General features: G+C 36.9%; 1 protein-coding gene across 2 annotated transcripts; it reads right to left on the bottom strand.

Moving 5' to 3' along the window:
* Positions 1-270: 270 nt before the first annotated feature.
* Positions 271-14,475, bottom strand: LIPF (lipase F, gastric type). 2 transcript variants are annotated; one of them, XM_015147643.3, is made up of 10 exons: positions 14,337-14,475; positions 11,452-11,567; positions 11,169-11,286; positions 10,100-10,298; positions 8,909-9,018; positions 6,909-7,045; positions 5,172-5,318; positions 3,255-3,326; positions 2,800-2,871; positions 271-641 (listed from the first exon to the last, which is right to left on the bottom strand). In XM_015147643.3, the coding sequence occupies exons 2-10, from the start codon at positions 11,554-11,556 to the stop codon at positions 405-407; spliced, it is 1,197 nt and encodes a 398-aa protein (XP_015003129.1). In that variant the 5' UTR covers positions 11,557-11,567; positions 14,337-14,475; the 3' UTR covers positions 271-404. The 2 variants fall into 2 exon arrangements, with proteins under 2 accessions (XP_015003129.1, XP_077801720.1); XM_077945594.1 differs by having other exon boundaries at positions 11,452-11,563; positions 14,337-14,364.
* Positions 14,476-17,935: the final 3,460 nt, after the last annotated feature.

The raw sequence follows: 17,935 nt of genomic DNA, 5'->3' as shown, positions 1-17,935 counted from the left end.
ATGGAAAGACTCGGCTTCATCAACAAGAGAAAGCCATATACTCAGCATCAAGCGTACATAAGCAGAGTGAATATGAAGCCAACACTGTCCTTTGGTAACACTTATGGCTCACAGCTCATATATAAGTGAGTTCAGAAGAGAAACTGAATGGGAAAATGAGAAGAGAAGTTTCACCTCCCCAGAAATATGTTCTCTCAAGTGTTTCTACATAAATTTCCAGGTGAAAATCAAATTTCTTTAAATTAAAAAAATTCAAAATGACAAATGGAAGTTTGTTGATGCCAATATATTTCTAAAGTCAGAATTACAGAAACAAGCATTGCATGTCAAACATTAGGAAAATACTATGTATGAGACAATAGAGTATTTTGGAAAAACAAATGGATAATTCTTTAAATCCAGAACTACTTTTCATCTTCGGATATCATAGAAACAATTTCATTGTAAACTTCTTGAGGGGCGTCCATTGCCCAGATAAAATCCAAGTGATTATAAAAAGTAATCTCCTTGTGGTAAATAAGATTGGAGAGTTTTGGAAGCAAAAGGCCAACGTCTTGGGGGTCAGCCAATAGGTCCTCGCCACCGCTCCACACTGCAATTGGTACAGTCATGGCTGTCACATTGTAGTAGGGAGGTTGGGACTAGAAAAGACAAGAGAAAGAACCAGAGTTTAGGTAAACACACTTTAAACCCAGTACTTACTCTTCAAGTAGAGTGTATAACACTAACTGACAGTTTTATAAGTGAATTCTAGCAATGATTGCACAGAGAAAACCACCTTTATCCACAGAGCAAAGTGAATGCAATATGTTTTAGATCAGTGCTTCTCAAATTCTAATGGGCCTGTGAATCACCTGAGGATCTTGTTGAAGTAAAGATTCTGATTCAGTAGATCTGGGGAAGAGCCTGAGATTCTGCATTCATAGGTGATTCTGATGCCATTGGCTCCAAACCCTGCTCTGAATAGCAAGGCTTCAGACAGTAAGTCTTACAAATTAAGAACATAGATTGCAACTCAAGTGAAAGGAAATGGATTTGATTAGATTCTAATTGTTAATAGGTTGTTTCTACCCAAACACTCTAAAATATGATCTTAAAATGTCCCGAGTCATTTATTTTGGCTCTGTATTGACTTCCCAGTATGGTCAGGGGATAGGTCAGTTGTTTCAGCTATGGAACTGTAATTGTCGAATACTTACCTGAGTATTTACAAAATGTTGCCTCAAATTCTGAGAAAGGGTATTATCATCCCCATGTCCTATTTCTCGAAAATCACAATTCACACATATATTTTAAAGAGGTTTACAAAGCAGAAAAGGGAATAAGAGAATTATCTTGAATTTTCTTGCTGCCCAGAGAGAATTTTGTTAGAATTTTTTTAGATCATAGTTTCAAGAATAGTAATCCAATATACTCAAAGTTTATGTATTCTCCCCTTTTGTGTAATAGCCAATTTGCCATAGCAAAATATTTTATGATATGTAATTTTCCCTAATATTTTCATGATTTCTATTACATTTCCTAAATATTAGAGAAAAGGGAGTAGTATGGAGAATATTCATAATTATAAACCCAGTTTATTTTACTTATATCCTATTATTCAAAGAGTTTTCCAGATGCTGGCCCTGGCTCTTAAATTAGTGTCACTGCTTCAGTTAGTTAAAGACCAACCTGGTATATTATTGGTTTGGTTGGAAGAAGGGTGGACTTGGGGACTGGGTTTCTTGTTCCTCTAAGATGTAGTCCTCTGATTATGAGTATTAGAGCCCAGTAGAAAGAGAGACTCAAAGCAAGCCTGTGTTTTAGAGATTTTGAGAAGGTGATGGTGGAGGGAAAAAATGTTTTCAACAGAAGTTTTATCTCATGCTATTCTGAAAATTTTAAAGACATCAAAAACGCAAAATCAAGGTTGGGGGACGCCTTCTCTACACATAGGACATTGTTGTTAAAACATATCAATCCCTTCTAAATTTTGAGTCATGGAAACAGATGAAAATTAGTAGAGTTGTTCAGCTACTACTTGGATGGAAAAATTGGATGTGGTGAAAAGGAAGAAGAGAAGGTTACAAAATACTGTAGGGTACTTCCCTTGTTCAAAAATAGTCAATGATAACCTGAGAGCTTACACTGAGCTAAGAGCTTATAGATATTATAGCACTAAATCCTGTCAACAACTTCCTGAGCCTAGGTGAAGAGATGAAGAAATGATTGCCTAAACTCATATTGACTGAAGATAAGATAAACTCCTAAGTCTGGATTCTTAGTACAACAAGTGCGAGGACTGCTTAATATGTCTGCCTATGCCAAAGGCCTCTGCCTATTGTAAAATATTTCCAGCCTTGACCGGCAAGCACAGCATCTTTTTCTTCTGTTTGGGAATATATTCCAGTGAAATCACTCCTCTGGCTGTCAACAAAGGGAAGGATAATGTTTAAGAAGACTGGAAATTCCAACTCTATCTCATGAACCGTTAGAATTATTAGCTTATTATATCAGGTATTTGTACTTCAGAAAGGAGAGGACAGTTTGCTGGGGATCTGGGATATGGGACAGGTCTGTGTAATGGCAATGGGTAGTGGTTAAGTCCTGGGAAGTCTCTCACACATGGGGATGTAGTACTTTGAGGGCAGCTTTAAATGAGCCTAGGCACCAGAGAATGAATGCATAGTCATGTAGGAGAATGGGAGACAGCACATCAACATTCCTTTGGAAAATAGATGCGCAGTTAACATAATTTCTTCTTTAATATTTAAATAGTATTGTTCAAAATGTGAATAATTCCAACTTTAAGAAGCTTACCTGATTATAGTGCATCCTATTCTGAACTGGACTTCCCCAGTCATAAGCTTGGAATTTCCCAGACTTAACAGCCTAACATAGAGAAATTTAAAACAAACAAATAAAAATTATTATATTGTGAAAAATAAAATTCAAACATTTCCAAGCAGTTTATTTTCAACTTAAACAATTATTAAGATACACTTTTCTTATTCCAAAAGATGATTAATAATCTAAGACAAGGTATTTATGTAAGTTTAAATGCAGCTTCACTCAAAATAATTTTTCTTGCATGCTAAGTCATAAAAAGCATTTGCTTCTTTGAAATAAATTCATAGTTACTTTTGTATGGTTATCAGTGCCAGAAAAATTACCTTCTAGGTGTACTCAGCAGGATATTTTAAAAATGTGTTTAGGTAAAGTGAAAAGGGTTGAGACCCACAAAATAAGTTTTAACATCATTTGGAAAACGATACCTGGCTCCAATGCAACATGTTTTGAACAGAAGTTCCTGCTGGATTATGTGATACATACACATCCAAGCGACTCTAGAAATCAACACACACACATATTATATGCATATGTAGACACATACTCAGTTTCTTAAAAACAGTAAAGATTTATGTTTTCTGATTCAGGTCAAGTGTTTAAAAGTAGCATTTACTGGAAGGATATGAATAACACATTTGTATGTCACTTCAGAATTTGCAGGGTGCAATTGCATGTGTTAACCCATCTAATTTGTTGCTGCCTAATGAGGAGAACTTATTAGTTCCATTTTATCAAAATGAAAATTGGGGCACAAAGAAGTTTAGAGAAATGTCCAAGATCCACACAGAATGGAGCCAGATACTTTAATTTGGGTCTCTGAGTCTAAATTCTCAGCTTTTATGCTTCTCTACCCAGTGCTAGAGTGCTGTAGGTTAAATATTCACCCACAGGCCTCTTGCTTTGCAGAACCCCAGGCAGCAAACTGAAGTTCCTTTCTCAAGTTGCAGAGGGCCACTTCATAGTGACTCTTAATGCCATTAATACAGCGGACTGTGGCCAGAGTGAAACAAATTGGCCGCCTTCATTGGAGACTGAAGATTCTCTTCTGCAAATTATTATGCAGAAGATGGCATCTCCAACTTTCTTTGTCTTATTTTACTATTATTTTTCTTATAAAACTCTCACTAATGGAATGCAGTAATTTGTTCTGCCTTTTCTTAGTGTGATGATAGGCTACTCTCTGTTAAACTCCACATATGGAATGACAAGTAACTACAACACTTCATAGAATTATACTTTCTTATCAATAGATGTAATTTTCTTAGGTGTTCAAGGGTATATAACTAAAGTGACAATTTTGAGTGGAGATAGTTGTCTATGAATAGTAGTAGAAAACCTTATATGCTATTACTATGTGCTATATGCTTTGTACAATGTTCTATATGCTTTAAACATACTAGCTCATTTGATCTTCACAATAACCCATTTTGTGGATGAGGAAATCAAGACAGAGGAGTTTAACTCAGTTCCAAATGTAGGGTTTGAATTTAAACTGACCTAAATCCATACTCTTAACTACTTTATGGTAGTGTATTTTGTCACGTATGTTTTGAAACTCGAACTCAATACAAAGTGAATGAAAAGGTAGATAAAGAATATGGGCAAAGTCAGCCAGGCATGGTGGCCCACGCCTGTAATCCCAGCACTTTGGGAGGCCGAGGCGTGTGGATCATGAGGTCAGGAGATCAAGACCATCCTCGCTAATGCGATGAAACCCCGTCTCTACTACAAATACAAAAAAATTGCCGGGCATGGTGGCGGGCCCCTGTAGTTCCAGCTACTCGGGAGGCTGAGGCAGGAGAATGGTGTGAACCTGGGAGGTGGAGCTTGCAGTAAGCCGAGATTGCGCCACTGCACTCCAGCCTAGGTGACAGAGCGAGACTCCATCTCAAAAAAAGAATATGGGCAAAGTCTTACATAAATAGTTGCTCAGAAATATGGTCTGTAAGATTTATGGAAATTACTGTCAGCGTTAGAAATATTTATTGAGAACATTTATTCAATAAAGACATTTTTCTCACAAAGGAGCCACTAAAATATATGGTTCAGTCCTTTCTCTTACAGAATTTAAATGTAACACCTAGTATTTAGGTGGTCATAACTGAGTAGTAAATTGTTTTTTTTTTCTTCATGTTGTTTATTTGTTTTAGGGGCAATTGGGGTGATGGAAGGATGCCGGAAGTGACAAAATTGGAGCAATGATTTGTGATTTCTCTCATGTTTATCAGGATATCGCAGTTCTGAACCTACTCCTAGTTCTCATAAAGTACCATTTCTAAGTGGCAATGAAACAAGTAATCAAAGATGTTGCTCAAAATATAGAAATTGAAATGCGTACTAACCGCGTTAAAGTTCTTACTGTCAAATCCACAAATGATAAATAAGGCATTGCTGCAAAGGAGATTCAGTGTCTGGCGGGAGCACACTTCAGTAGCAAGAAATTGATCAAAGAAGTTGTGTGGGAAGAACATTTTGTTACCAAATATAATCTGAAAAATAAAGGCACTATTAGAGGGTTGTAGCAATCAAGCTGCAGAAAAGACTCACTAATTTATCTAATCTACTTATACATGAGTGATTAGGATGATGATATATTCTTATTTTTACATGTTGTTTTAGGAATTTCCAATACTTTCATTTAGTTAATTCCCTCAAGAAAGCTGTGAAATGGGCAGCGCAGATATCAATACTGGGTATCTATTGTGGCACAGAACAGTACTGGCTGCTGAGAGGAAGTATAAGACATAAAGAGTTACAATCTAGTTGGGGTGATAGGGGTTGTGGGATAAAATCTTAAAAATACATGGCAGACTGTCATAATGAAGTGCCAAGATGTGAGATTTCAGCAATAAATTGTGAAAAGTTTGGGAGGAGAAATGGTGACTTGGCCATATTTTCAGCAAAGCTTTTACAGAGGCATTGAGGCTCAGTATAAGAATAGAAAGAGTTTGCCCCAACTCTCTTTGAGGAAGGCAGATATTTTGTCATCTCTATTTTATACATGAGGAAACATGAGGTTAACATGAGTCAGGGTCTTGGGCTAATTAGATCTCGATTATACCTAGAATCCTTACCCAAGCCTCTAACTTGAGGTCTAGCACTTTTCTAAATTTTAATCAACGTCTACATTGCCTATCAGAAAATCTGAGTACAAGTAGGAAAGAAGTTCTCAATCAATGTAGCCAATAAAAATATCTGGATCATCACAAAATTTTAGATTTTAATAAAAGTTTTCCAAATGTAGTTTACCTATAGGTAAGTTCTCTTAGGCTTTAGACATACATATTAATATAGAATGAAAAGAGATGAATAGTACAAAACCATAGAAGGAAATGGAATCATATTTCATAGCCTGAGGCTAAACCGTTCTCCTAAAGGAAAGAGTATGTGTGTGTGTGTGTGTGTGTGTGTGTGTTGGTTTCACTGAGTGAGAGAATTAGGGTATTAAGCACTGTCAAACAAAAAGATTAATTGATAACATGTGTGCCTACTGCATAAGGTACTTAATATTTATAATGTATTGAAATCCACACTACTGACTTATGAAATCCCCATTTAAAGATGAAGGAGCTCTTAAGAAAGCCAAAAGGGAAAGCCATGAGAGATCTCAAGGTGTTTGCCTCACTCAATCATTGATTTATTTCCTCCTCTTCTCCTTTTCCCTTTCCTTCCTTTCCCTCCTCTTTCCAGTCTCTCTGTCCCGAGTGGGTGAGTCTTCTTATTTGACTATTTTGTTTTGTTTTTATTTCCTCTTCCCTCCTCCTGGAGTGGAATCACAGCCTTGACACAACTGTGTAGAGTGCTTGATAAACCATCTGTGAAAAAGCAAATCTACTCCCAGGCATTGCTGACCCACATGAAGCTAATCAAGAACAAAGAAAAAAAGGGGGATCTCGCAGGCTGTAGAGGAGATTCAAACGTGGTCAGTGCTATCAAAGAAATAATACAGATGCATACAGTTCCACTTTTGGATATAAAAATGATTATTCTCTTTTTATAACTCTGTTCTCTTTCTATAACTTTAAAATCCATGGGCAATCGAGTGTCTTAGATTCACTTAATTAAAGAGAATTGCATACCTTAAAGAGGAATTCAGGAACAAATCTAAGTTTGTTTATAAGGCTTTTTGTATACTTCACAGTGGCAACAGGAGCTAGAGCATAGAAGGTTTTGATTCTTTTTGCCAGGCTGGGATTGGTGGAAAAGGCAATAAAACCTGAAAAAGAACAAGGAACTGGTGAAAAAGGTGTGTGTGTGTGTGTTGTTGTTGTTTTGTTTGTTTGTACAAGTGTGACATTATTTTGGACTTACTAAGGATGGTGTTTGAGAAAACCTGAGAACTTGGCATCTCTGCTGGCTCAGAGTGATTAGATTTTGGTATATTTGTTTTATTTTCATAGATTTTTCTATGGGGACATGAGGCTGTAACGTTTTAAAAGTTATCATAAACCCTTATCTGACCTTAGAAAATAGACCAAATTTGGGATACTCACATGGTTACAAAAAATAGTTTATTTGTGCTATATTTTTTATGAATTTAAATTTATATCATCACAATGAGATAATTAATTAACACTTAATATGAGTAGAGTATATAAGTGGAAAGGTTAAGAGTAGAATTTTAAAATATGACGAAACTCGATTTGAATCCTGGCTCTGTGGTTTATTAGTTTTGTGACCTTGGACAAGCCACCTGATCTCTAAGAACCACTGTTTCCCTGTCTGAAATACAAGGATAGTGGTGAGTGCTTCATTAGGTTGTTAGGAACTAAAGGAAGTAAATCATATAAAGAAAGAATTTATCATGATTCTTGGCACATAGTAAATGCTCGATAAATGAGGACCCAAGAGAATTCAAATATCTATACATATTAAATACATTCAGTAATTAATTTTGTAAGCAGTAGTATACTAGCAGATGAGGATGTGATCAAGTAGTTATCAAGTTTAACTCTGCAGTATAGCTACATAGGCAAGGCCCTCCCACTGTCAATAATGACATATTGATGAGACTCAAGAATGGCCTAAAAAAACCATTTCACATCTAGAGAACTATATAATATGTAGTCTGATTCTATTTGTGGAAGAATGGTTTTTCCAAGAACACCCTTCATCCAGGTCACCACCATCTCCCACATGGGTACTATACGTGTCCTCTAATTGGTTCTCTGCTCCTGCCCCTTTGCCCCTGGCAACAAAAGGGATCCTGTTATGAATCATGTAACTCTTCAATTCAAAGTTATTCTGCAGTTTTCTTTTTTTCTCAGAATGAAAGTTAAAATCCCTACAACAGCCAAAGAGCCTTGAACAGTCTTTCCTCCCCAACCTCTGTGATCTCGTCTCTCACTCTGTCTTGTCTCTTTCTCAATTTGATTTATTCACACAAGGCATAGCCTCACTGCTGTTCCTTGAACAAACTAGGTATGCTCCAGCTTCAGATTCTTCTCACTTGCTATTCTTTCTTTCTGGAATAACTGATGCCTATGAGGTAGGCACATGACTCACTCTCTGACCTTCATCATGGCTTTACCCAAAGAGTGCTTGTGTTACCTATCTACAATTTCTGTGAACTCCTCTGGTGCTCTCTAATGTAATTCACTGGGTTATTTTCTCTCCATAGCTTTACCATTATCTAAAATATATTATATTTTACTTTGTAACCTTTTTTATTTTCTCTGCTTCCTATCTCTAGAGTATAAGTGGCACAAAGGCAGAAGTTTTCATCTATTTTACTTATTTCTGTATTCTTTGGATACATCATAGGAGCCTGCCCCATAAATACAGTCAAATGAATAAACTCAGTTCAGTGGCTGTGTGGTATAATGCTTCAGAGTATGTGCTTGGGAATCAGACTGCCTGAGCTACCCTATTGGTAATAATCCATGTAACCTTGCATGAACTGCATCCCTTTGTTTTGTTTTCCCATATAATAGGAATTATAATTGTCCATATGTCATTGTGTTGTTGGAGGCATTACATGAATGGAAAGCAATTAATGTGGTTGCTAACATGCCTACCATAACCACTGGGAAAATGTTTATGAGAAGTAAACCACTTGGCCTTGACTGCCATTACTTACCAATGGTGGTACCCTGGGAATGGCCAACATAGTGTAGCTGCTTCTGTCCAGTTTTGTTTACAATGAAGTCGATTGTGGCTGGAAGGTCATATTTAGCCATTTCATCAAAGCTGAAAGGAAAAAGACAAAATGAAAGTGAATACATTTCCTTGCTATTGTTTCTAAAATTCAAGCATTTATAGCTAATGATCCCTTTGGGATACAGAAAACTGGATTCTCTAAACATTGATGCTTATAGACCCTCAGTGAATGTCAGGTGTCCTTTGGGGCGGCTTCTTATAAACAACTGACATCATTTATGAAGCACAGCACTGCAGCCACAATTGAATCCAAACAAGATAGTATCTGTAAGTGGGAATTATTTCCATCCCTGAAATGAAATGTCAGATTTAATAATAATGTGTATGCTGTGTTCCAGTGTCATTTAATATAAATCCTATATTTCTCTGTTTTATTTTTCACAAATCATCCAACATGATATTTTGAAAATGAAAACTGTATTATGCCACTCCCCTGTTAAAAGTTCTCTGTGCACTCAGAATGAGACCCAAGGCTCTCACTGTCACCACTACTGCCCCATCAGCACCTCAGTCTTCACTCATGTCATTTTCCCTTTCCCCGCTACACCTGGGACACACAGGTTTCCTTTCAGCTGCTAGAACTCTTGGAACACTTTCATGCCTTAGCATCAGCAGCCAGGTTTTCTTCTGTTCTCTACCTCCATCAGTAATTTCCAGGAGTAAGGCACAAGAAGACCAGTGAGAGAAGCTTGTGATAATCTCTCCATGACATCTGAATTTCAGTCTCCCTACCCCTCCTATTGATGATGATTCAGATTGCTGTTCTCCTACCCTCAACTGGGTTTTCACATCTCTCTTGAGTCCATATGGACATTCCTTTGGAATTTTGCAGGGGCAGTGAATTTCCTTGCTTCAGCCATATTGTTCATTCCATTTGGAAAAGCACACTCAGGGATTCCCTAATGGAGACTCCTGAGATCGCAGGAAGTTTGAAGGAAAAGCTACCCTAGGAATGAGGTACATGGAAGACTCCAAGAATGGTTTAGAATGAAAATGACTTATCTATCCTCCTACTAGGAGTGTAATTTGTTAAAATGAGACTGGATTAGAAGGGGCAAATGCCTATGCTTTTAAAGCCCAGTGTTTATTTTTAATTGTCCCTTTTGTTTACCTGAAAGCCCAGAATTCAACTGAATCTGGTGAATAGTACAAGTTTCTCCTGGCCCAGGTGTTTCCTCTGCTATTGCCCAGCCACACATCATAACCAGCGTCTGCCAGAATGAAGGCAAGGCTGTTGTTCGGCAGGTTGGAAATCCAGTTTGTGGCTGATGCAAGCAAACCATGCTGCAAAAACACAACAGGTCTCTGGCCTAAGGAAGAAAAATGTTTATAAACTTTATAAATGCATTCCTTATTCTAGGATAAATGTGAGGCTAGAAACAGTCTTCCATATGACTAGCACTAAATACATTTGCCTGATTGAGTTGATTATTTTTGAATATCTTATCTTAATTGTGGTGATGATTTCTCAAGGAGTTGATTTCTCAGATGCCAAAACTTATGACACTGCACACCTTAAATATGAGCAGCTTATTATATGCCAGTTACATCTCAATAAAACTATTGAAAAAATTATATTCTCAGGTAATTCAGAACACTGTTAAATTTGGTAAAATGTGAGTGGTAAAATTACGAGTAATGTTTTTTTCTTTTTGTACTTCACAACTGTTCTACAATGAGAAAAAGGTAAATTTTTGATAATACTAGTGAAAATTGGCCTGTATGTGTTTGGGAAATGAGCCTTGAATTGGCTCCCCATCTTCCCCTCTGCAACACGCACCCTGGCTAACTCTTCCTGGTCCTCTAGATCTTCATCCAGTTATTGTTTCTGAGAGTGAGCTTTCCTTGACTCCCCTAGCTGGGGTAGGTGATTTTATTAAAACTTTCAGTTTAATATCCTATGCACAGCTGTAGCTTGAGCTTATCACATATTATTATAATCACTCATTTACTTACCTATTTCATTGGCTTGATGATGATCTCCTTGAAGACCAAAAATATAGCTTATTTTTGCATTTCCAGAATCAGCAAGACATTATATTTTTAGGAAGAAATAAAAGGAGGAAAAAGGGAAGAACAAAAGAATGAAAAGATGGAGGAAGAAAGGAGAGAGGGAAGGAGGAATAAAGAAGGAAAGCAAAAAAGAGAGAAAGGAAGGGAGAAAAAAAGCTCATATATACCTGTATTCCCTGAATTTTTCTTCCCGTAAGGAATTCTGTTGACTTCAAGGATATAACCATCTTCAGTCACAACTTCGTATTCTTCATTTGGGTATCCCCAATAAGTAATCATCTGACTCTGAGGAAGAAAACCCAAAAGGTGAAATTTTAGTTGATTTTTAGATATATCTAATAAATGAATATTACTGTTTATTTTTAATTGTCATATAAAATCTTTAACTCATTATGATTTTAAATAATAGCATCTTTTAGTTTTATGGAGTTTTTTCCCAGAGTAACTTACAATGTTCATAGTCGCTTCAGGGCTTTCAGGAGTTAATTTTCCAAAGAAACCCTGTGTAGTCCCCAGTACGGATATCAAACTTGCCATTGTTAAAAGCAGCCACATTTTGGACCTGCCTGAAAGAAAAGAATAACCGATGCCATGGTTAACCCATTATACTTTCATAATGCTTATATTTTATGCCAATTTTACCTTTGTGCCAGGCAGAGGAATGCTTGGGTTTGATTATATTCTCTTGGCAATAAACTGGGACATGTGGATGTCAGCACAGGTAACTTAATGCTTTTAATGCTTAACATGTTTTCACTGTTTGATTCCTTTTGTTTAAGAACATTTCCCACTTGATTTCAAGCCATACTGAATTAATCTTAATTGGCAAAAAAAGAAAATAAAAGCCTCTAATTGGCATAACAATGTGTCCTTATTATGCTTTGTGTTTAAGACTTTTGCCTGCTTATTTTGAGAGCCCAGTTTTGGGTGGGGATGTGTGGGCCTTTGACTTCTCTATATCCAATCTCTACATAATGTGTGTTCAAAGTCATCATGATGATTTTAAATGCTGTTTATAATAGTTATTCCACAAACATTTATTGATTTGAGGTTATTATGTGATTTTCTCACCTCTGCTTCCAGGGTAGTTGGGACTACAGGTGTTCATCTGGCTAATTTTTTTTTTTTTTTTTTAAAGAAATAGGGTGTTTCTACATTACTCAGGCTGGTCTCGAACTCCTGGCCTCAAGGTATCTTCCTGCCTGGGCTTCCCAAAGCACTGGGATTATGGACATGATCCACCACACCTAGCCTCATAGACTTATTTGATATTAGACCCACAACACCTGAACTTCCTTCTATGTTGTAGTCACCAATTGTAAGTTTGAGAATCCTCAGATATTAAGCTGGTGAAAAAGCTTCAGTAGAGAAGTGATGTTGTCATCAAATATTTGAAGGTGAGCCATGTAGAGGACAGTTTTAAATCACTTCATTTTTAGTGTGTCAGAAACAAATTATTCAATAAATATTTATTGAGAAACTGTATGTTAGGAGCAATATTTGGAGGTCACATGTATAAATATTTGACTTGAATACAGTGAGGAATTTGTAACATTTGGATCTTTGGATACAAGTGGAATTCTTTGAAAAGTGGTGACTTCCCAGTTCCTGATAGTATTTCAGTAAAACCCATTTATAGTAATTCATGCAGAGCATATAGCATAGTTCCTGATTTACAGTAAAGCCAGACCAGAACTCTGAAGGCCTAAATCTGACTCTCTGGTCTAATAGTTTGCCCACTGGTTTAGTATAGGATTTGATTTAAGGATATCTCTTAAAAATCAGTTTTCGGCCGGGCGTGGTAGCTCATGCCTGCAAACCCAACACTTTGGGAGGCCGAGGCGGGTGGATCACGAGGTCAGGAGATCGAGGCCATCCTGGCTAACATGGTGAAACCCCGTCTCTACTAAAAATACAAAAAAAATTAGCTGGGTGTGGTGGCACGCGCCTGTAATCCAAGCTACTCGGGAGGCTGAGGCGGAAGAGTCCTTGAACCCGGGAGATGGAGGTTGCAGTGAGTGGGGATCACGCCGTTGCACTCCAGCCCAGGAGACAGTGCAAGACTCTCTCTCAAAAAAAAAAAAAAAAAAAAAAAAAATCAGTTTTTAACTTAGCCTTGTTTTTACCATGATATTTTAGGCAGAGATAAACTAATATAGAAAGACTAACCAGTAGTGTTGGAACATTCAAACCACAGGCTTTCATCAAACATTTCAGGAAGCCACATGGCCTCCATTAAGTGATTTGCCATTGCAAAGTTAGGACACTTAACCTACTGATTGCGTTGGAGAACACCCCAACGGGCTCAAAGATGTTCAAGGGCAGAATAAATTTTTCAAAATGCTTGTTGCCAAGTCCTAGGAAAATACCAGTAATTAACACATACAGAGGGTTCACTGTGTTCTGTACTGTGTGTTCAACATGGTATATGTGAAATAAACTATCTTTGCTAAGACAGTTTCTCATCTACAGAATAAGGCCTGTAGTAGTACACTTCTCTATGTTAGGGGAATTCATTATAATAACAAAAGTAAAGTTCTTAACATGCTGGGCATCTTATAAACATTAATTAAATATAGTTATTATTACTATTATCTCATGTAATTCTCATAGCAACTCTATGAAGTAGGTAGCGTTATGTTATTCATTTTACAAATAACCAAGGTAAGGCTAAAAGAGGACTCACCCAACCAAATATATAGAAAGTAGTGGAGCCCATATTTGAAACTAGATAGTCTATTTCCAAAGGCTATGTTCTTCCCACTGTAATACTTCTTCAGTGTGACCCTGGGCCAGCTTTTATAGGGACATCCCCAGGGAGATTTATATAATTTGGTCTAGACTTCTGTTTTGAAAGGTTTATAATTTAAATAAATGTTTTAGTAGCCTATAAAGTTTCACAATAGTATTAATAATGTTCAATTCAACAGCAGTTGATTTGGATGATATTAGTCAACATAGCATATTAATACAGTCAATTATGTGACAATAGAGTACTGATCTATTCCTTCTCAAAAAGAAGAATCATAGAGACTAGACTTTCACATTAGGAACTTAATAAACAAATTTGTAGTTCAATAATTAAAAAATTATGAGACTTTCACATTTGGCACTAATTGCAATAATAAACAAATTTGTCTTTCCATAATTAAGAATCTCATGTCCATACAAAAAAAAAAATCAAATCCTAGAGGGATAAGCCATAATTTAAACAGACACATTTATACAGGTGAATCTGCAACAAGTATCTAAGCCTTTAAAGAATGCATCACTTGGGATAAAGAAAAAATCTAATAATTCAAATAACAATTTTGTTCAGCAGAAGTTCTACTTACAGTTTCCTCAGAAATAGTTAGGATTCTGTTTCTCTGGCTGGTTAATAGTTTGGTCAATGTTGTATTGACTTCTTATATACAAAACCTTCAACAATGGTCAAATTCCTCATCCATTGATTACATTACCGAAAAGGCTTACTATCTGGGCATCATCTAATGTTAACAGGACAAAACTAAAAATTAAATATTGCATTCATTTTCACATAATACTGAGTGCTCACCTTTAACTTTTAACAAAGACAAATATTGGCCAAAGTAGTTCTGAGGATTAAAATGATTTAGGAACCATTAAAAATAATTCTTGATAGCCTAAACATATAAAAGTTTTTGAGCCAAAGGTATAATGCAAATGATTATATAGTTTGGCTCAGATAGAGAGGCATAAAATGACAAAAGGCCACCTGTTATTCTTTAAAAATGCAGCGGATAAGCTATTTTGACTAGATGGTTAGATATGGGAATGTGTTCAGCAAAGATTAATATTTTATTATGGTCTTTGACCAAGGTCTCAAATCCTACAGATAATGGTCTAGTTATTATACAAAACCCAGCCCTTGACCTTTAAGAACATATGTTTGGTGTGTTTTCCCTTCTGAGAAATCTAGGCTTAACACCTGGATGATGAAACAATCTGTACAACAAACCTTCAAGACACAGGTTTACCTATGTAACAAACCTGGACTTGTACCCCTAAACTTAAAATGAAAGTTAAAAAAAGCAAACAAAAAAAACTATTGGTTATAGTTTGAACAATGTGAATGTGTTTATAAAAGAATTATAGATTTAAAAAATATATTATGTTTTAAAATACGGTTGATCCTTTACAACCATCATGAACATCTGTTGCTCGTGGGATACATGTGCAGAACGTGCAGGTTTGCTGCATAGTATACATGCTCCATGGTTGTTTGCTGCACCCATCAACCCATCATCTACGTTAGGTATTTCTCCTAATGCTATCCCTCCCATTGCCCCCTATCCCATGGCAGGCCCTGGTGTGTTACATTCCCTTCCCTGTGTCCATGTATTCTCATTGTTCAGCTCCCACTTGTGAATGAGAACACATGGTGTTTGATTTTCTGTTCCTGTGTTAGTTTGCTGAGAATGATGGTTTCCAGCTTCATCCATGTCCCTGCAAAGGACATGAATTCATCCTTTCGTATGGCTGCATAGTATTCCATGGTATATATGTGCCACATTTTCTTTATCCAGTCTATCATTGATGGGCAGTTGGGTTGGTTCCAAGTCTTTGCTATTGTGAATAGTGCTGCAATAAACATATGTGTTCATGTGTCCTTTACAGTAGAATGATTTATAATCCTTGGGGTATATACCCAGTAATGGGATTGCTGGGAATGGTATTTCTGGTTCTAGATCTTTGAGGAAATGCCACACTGTCTTCCACAACAGTTGAACAAATTTACACTCCCATCAACAGTGAAAAAGCATTCCTATTTCTCCACATCCTCTCCAGCGTCTGTTATTTCCTGATTTTTTAATGATTGCCATTCTAACTGGAGCGAGATGATATCTCATTGTGGTTTTGATTTGCATTTCTCTAATGAACAGTGATGATGAGTTTTTTTTCATATATTTGTTGGCCGCATAACTGTCTTCTTTTTTTTTATTATTATTATTATACTTTAAGTTCTAGGGTACATGTGCATAACGTGCAGGTTTGTTACATATGTATACTTGTGCCATGTTGGTGTGCTGCACCCATCAACTCATCAGCACCCATCAACTCGTCATTTACGTCAGGTATAACTCCCAATGCAATCCCTTCCCCCTCCCCCTTCGCCATGATAGGCCCCGGTGTGTGATGTTCCCCTTCCCGAGTCCAAGTGATCTCATTGTTCAGTTCCCACCTATGAGTGAGAACATGCGGTGTTTGGTTTTCCGTTCTTGTGATAGTTTGCTGAGAATCATGGTTTCCAGCTGCATCCATGTCCCTACAAAGCACACAAACTCATCCTTTTTTATGGCTGCATAGTATTCCATGGTGTATATGTGCCACATTTTCTTAATCCAGTCTGTCACTGATGGACATTTGGGTTGATTCAAAGTCTTTGCTATTGTGAATAGTGCCGCAATAAACATACGTGTGCATGTGTCTTTATAGCAGCATGATTTATAATCCTTTGGGTATATACCCAGTAATGGGATGGCTGGGTCATATGGTACTTCTAGCTCTAGATCCTTGAGGAATCGCCATACTGTTTTCCATAATGGTTGAACTAGTTTACAATCCCACCAACAGTGTAAAAGTGTTCCTATTTTTCCACATCCTCTCCAGCACCTGTTGTTTCCTGACTTTTTAATGATTGCCATTCTAACTAGTGTGAGATGGTATCTCATTGTGGTTTTGATTTGCATTTCTCTGATGGCCAGTGATGACGAGCATTTTTTCATGTGTCTGTTGGCTGTATGAATGTCTTCTTTTGAGAAATGTCTGTTCATATCCTTTGCCCACTTTTTGATGGGGTTGCTTGTTTTTTTCTTGTAAATTTGATTGAGTTCTTTGTGGGTTCTGGATATTAGCCCTTTGTCTATGAGTAGATTGCAAAAATTTTCTCCCATTCTGTAGGTTGCCTGTTCACTCTGATGGTAGTTTCTTTTGCTGTGCAGAAGCTCTTTAGTTTAATTAGATCCCATTTGTCAATTTTGGCTTTTGTTGCCATTGCTTTTGGTGTTTTAGACATGAAGTCCTTGCCCATGCCTATGTCCTGAATGGTATTACCTAGGTTTTCTTCTAGGGTTTTTATGGTATTAGGTCTAACATTTAAGTCTCTAATGCATCTTGAATTAATTTTCGTATAAGGAGTAAGGAAAGGATCCAGTTTCAGCTTTCTATTCATGGCTAGCCAATTTTCCCAGCACCATTTATTAAGTAGGGAATCCTTTCCCCATTTCTTGTTTTTGTCAGGTTTGTCAAAGATCAGATGGCTGTAGATGTGTGGTATTATTTCTGAGGACTCTGTTCTGTTCCATTGTTCTATATCTCTGTTTTGGTACCAGTACCATGCTGTTTTGGTTACTGTAGCCTTGCAGTATAGTTTGAAGTCAGGTAGCTTGATGCCTCCAGCTGTGTTCTTTTGACTTAGGATTGTCTTGGCAATGCGGGCTCTTTTTTGGTTCCATATGAACTTTAAAGTAGTTTTTTCCAATTCTGTGAAGAAACTCATTGGTAGCTTGATGGGGATGGCATTGAATCTATAAATTACCTTGGGCAGTATGGCCATTTTCACAATATTGATTCTTCCTATCCATGAGCATGGAATGTTCTTCCATTTGTTTATGTCCTCTTTTATTTCACTGAGCAGTGGTTTGTAGTTCTCCTTGAAGAGGCCCTTTACATTGCTTGTAAGTTGGATTCCTAGGTATTTTATTCTCTTTGAAGCAATTGTGAATGGAAGTTCATTCATGATTTGGCTCTCTGTTTGTCTGTTACTGGTGTATAAGAATGCTTGTGATTTTTGCACATTAATTTTGTATCCTGAGACTTTGCTGAAGTTTCTTATCAGCTTAAGGAGATTTTGGGCTGAGACAATGGGGTTTTCTAAATATACAATCATGTCATCTGCAAACAGAGACAATTT

Source organism: Macaca mulatta, chromosome 9 (assembly GCF_049350105.2).
Source record: "Macaca mulatta isolate MMU2019108-1 chromosome 9, T2T-MMU8v2.0, whole genome shotgun sequence".
NCBI classification, from domain to species: domain Eukaryota; kingdom Metazoa; phylum Chordata; class Mammalia; order Primates; family Cercopithecidae; genus Macaca; species Macaca mulatta.
The sequence above is the reverse complement of the archived record's forward strand: the minus strand, read 5'-3'. Positions and strand labels throughout refer to the sequence as shown.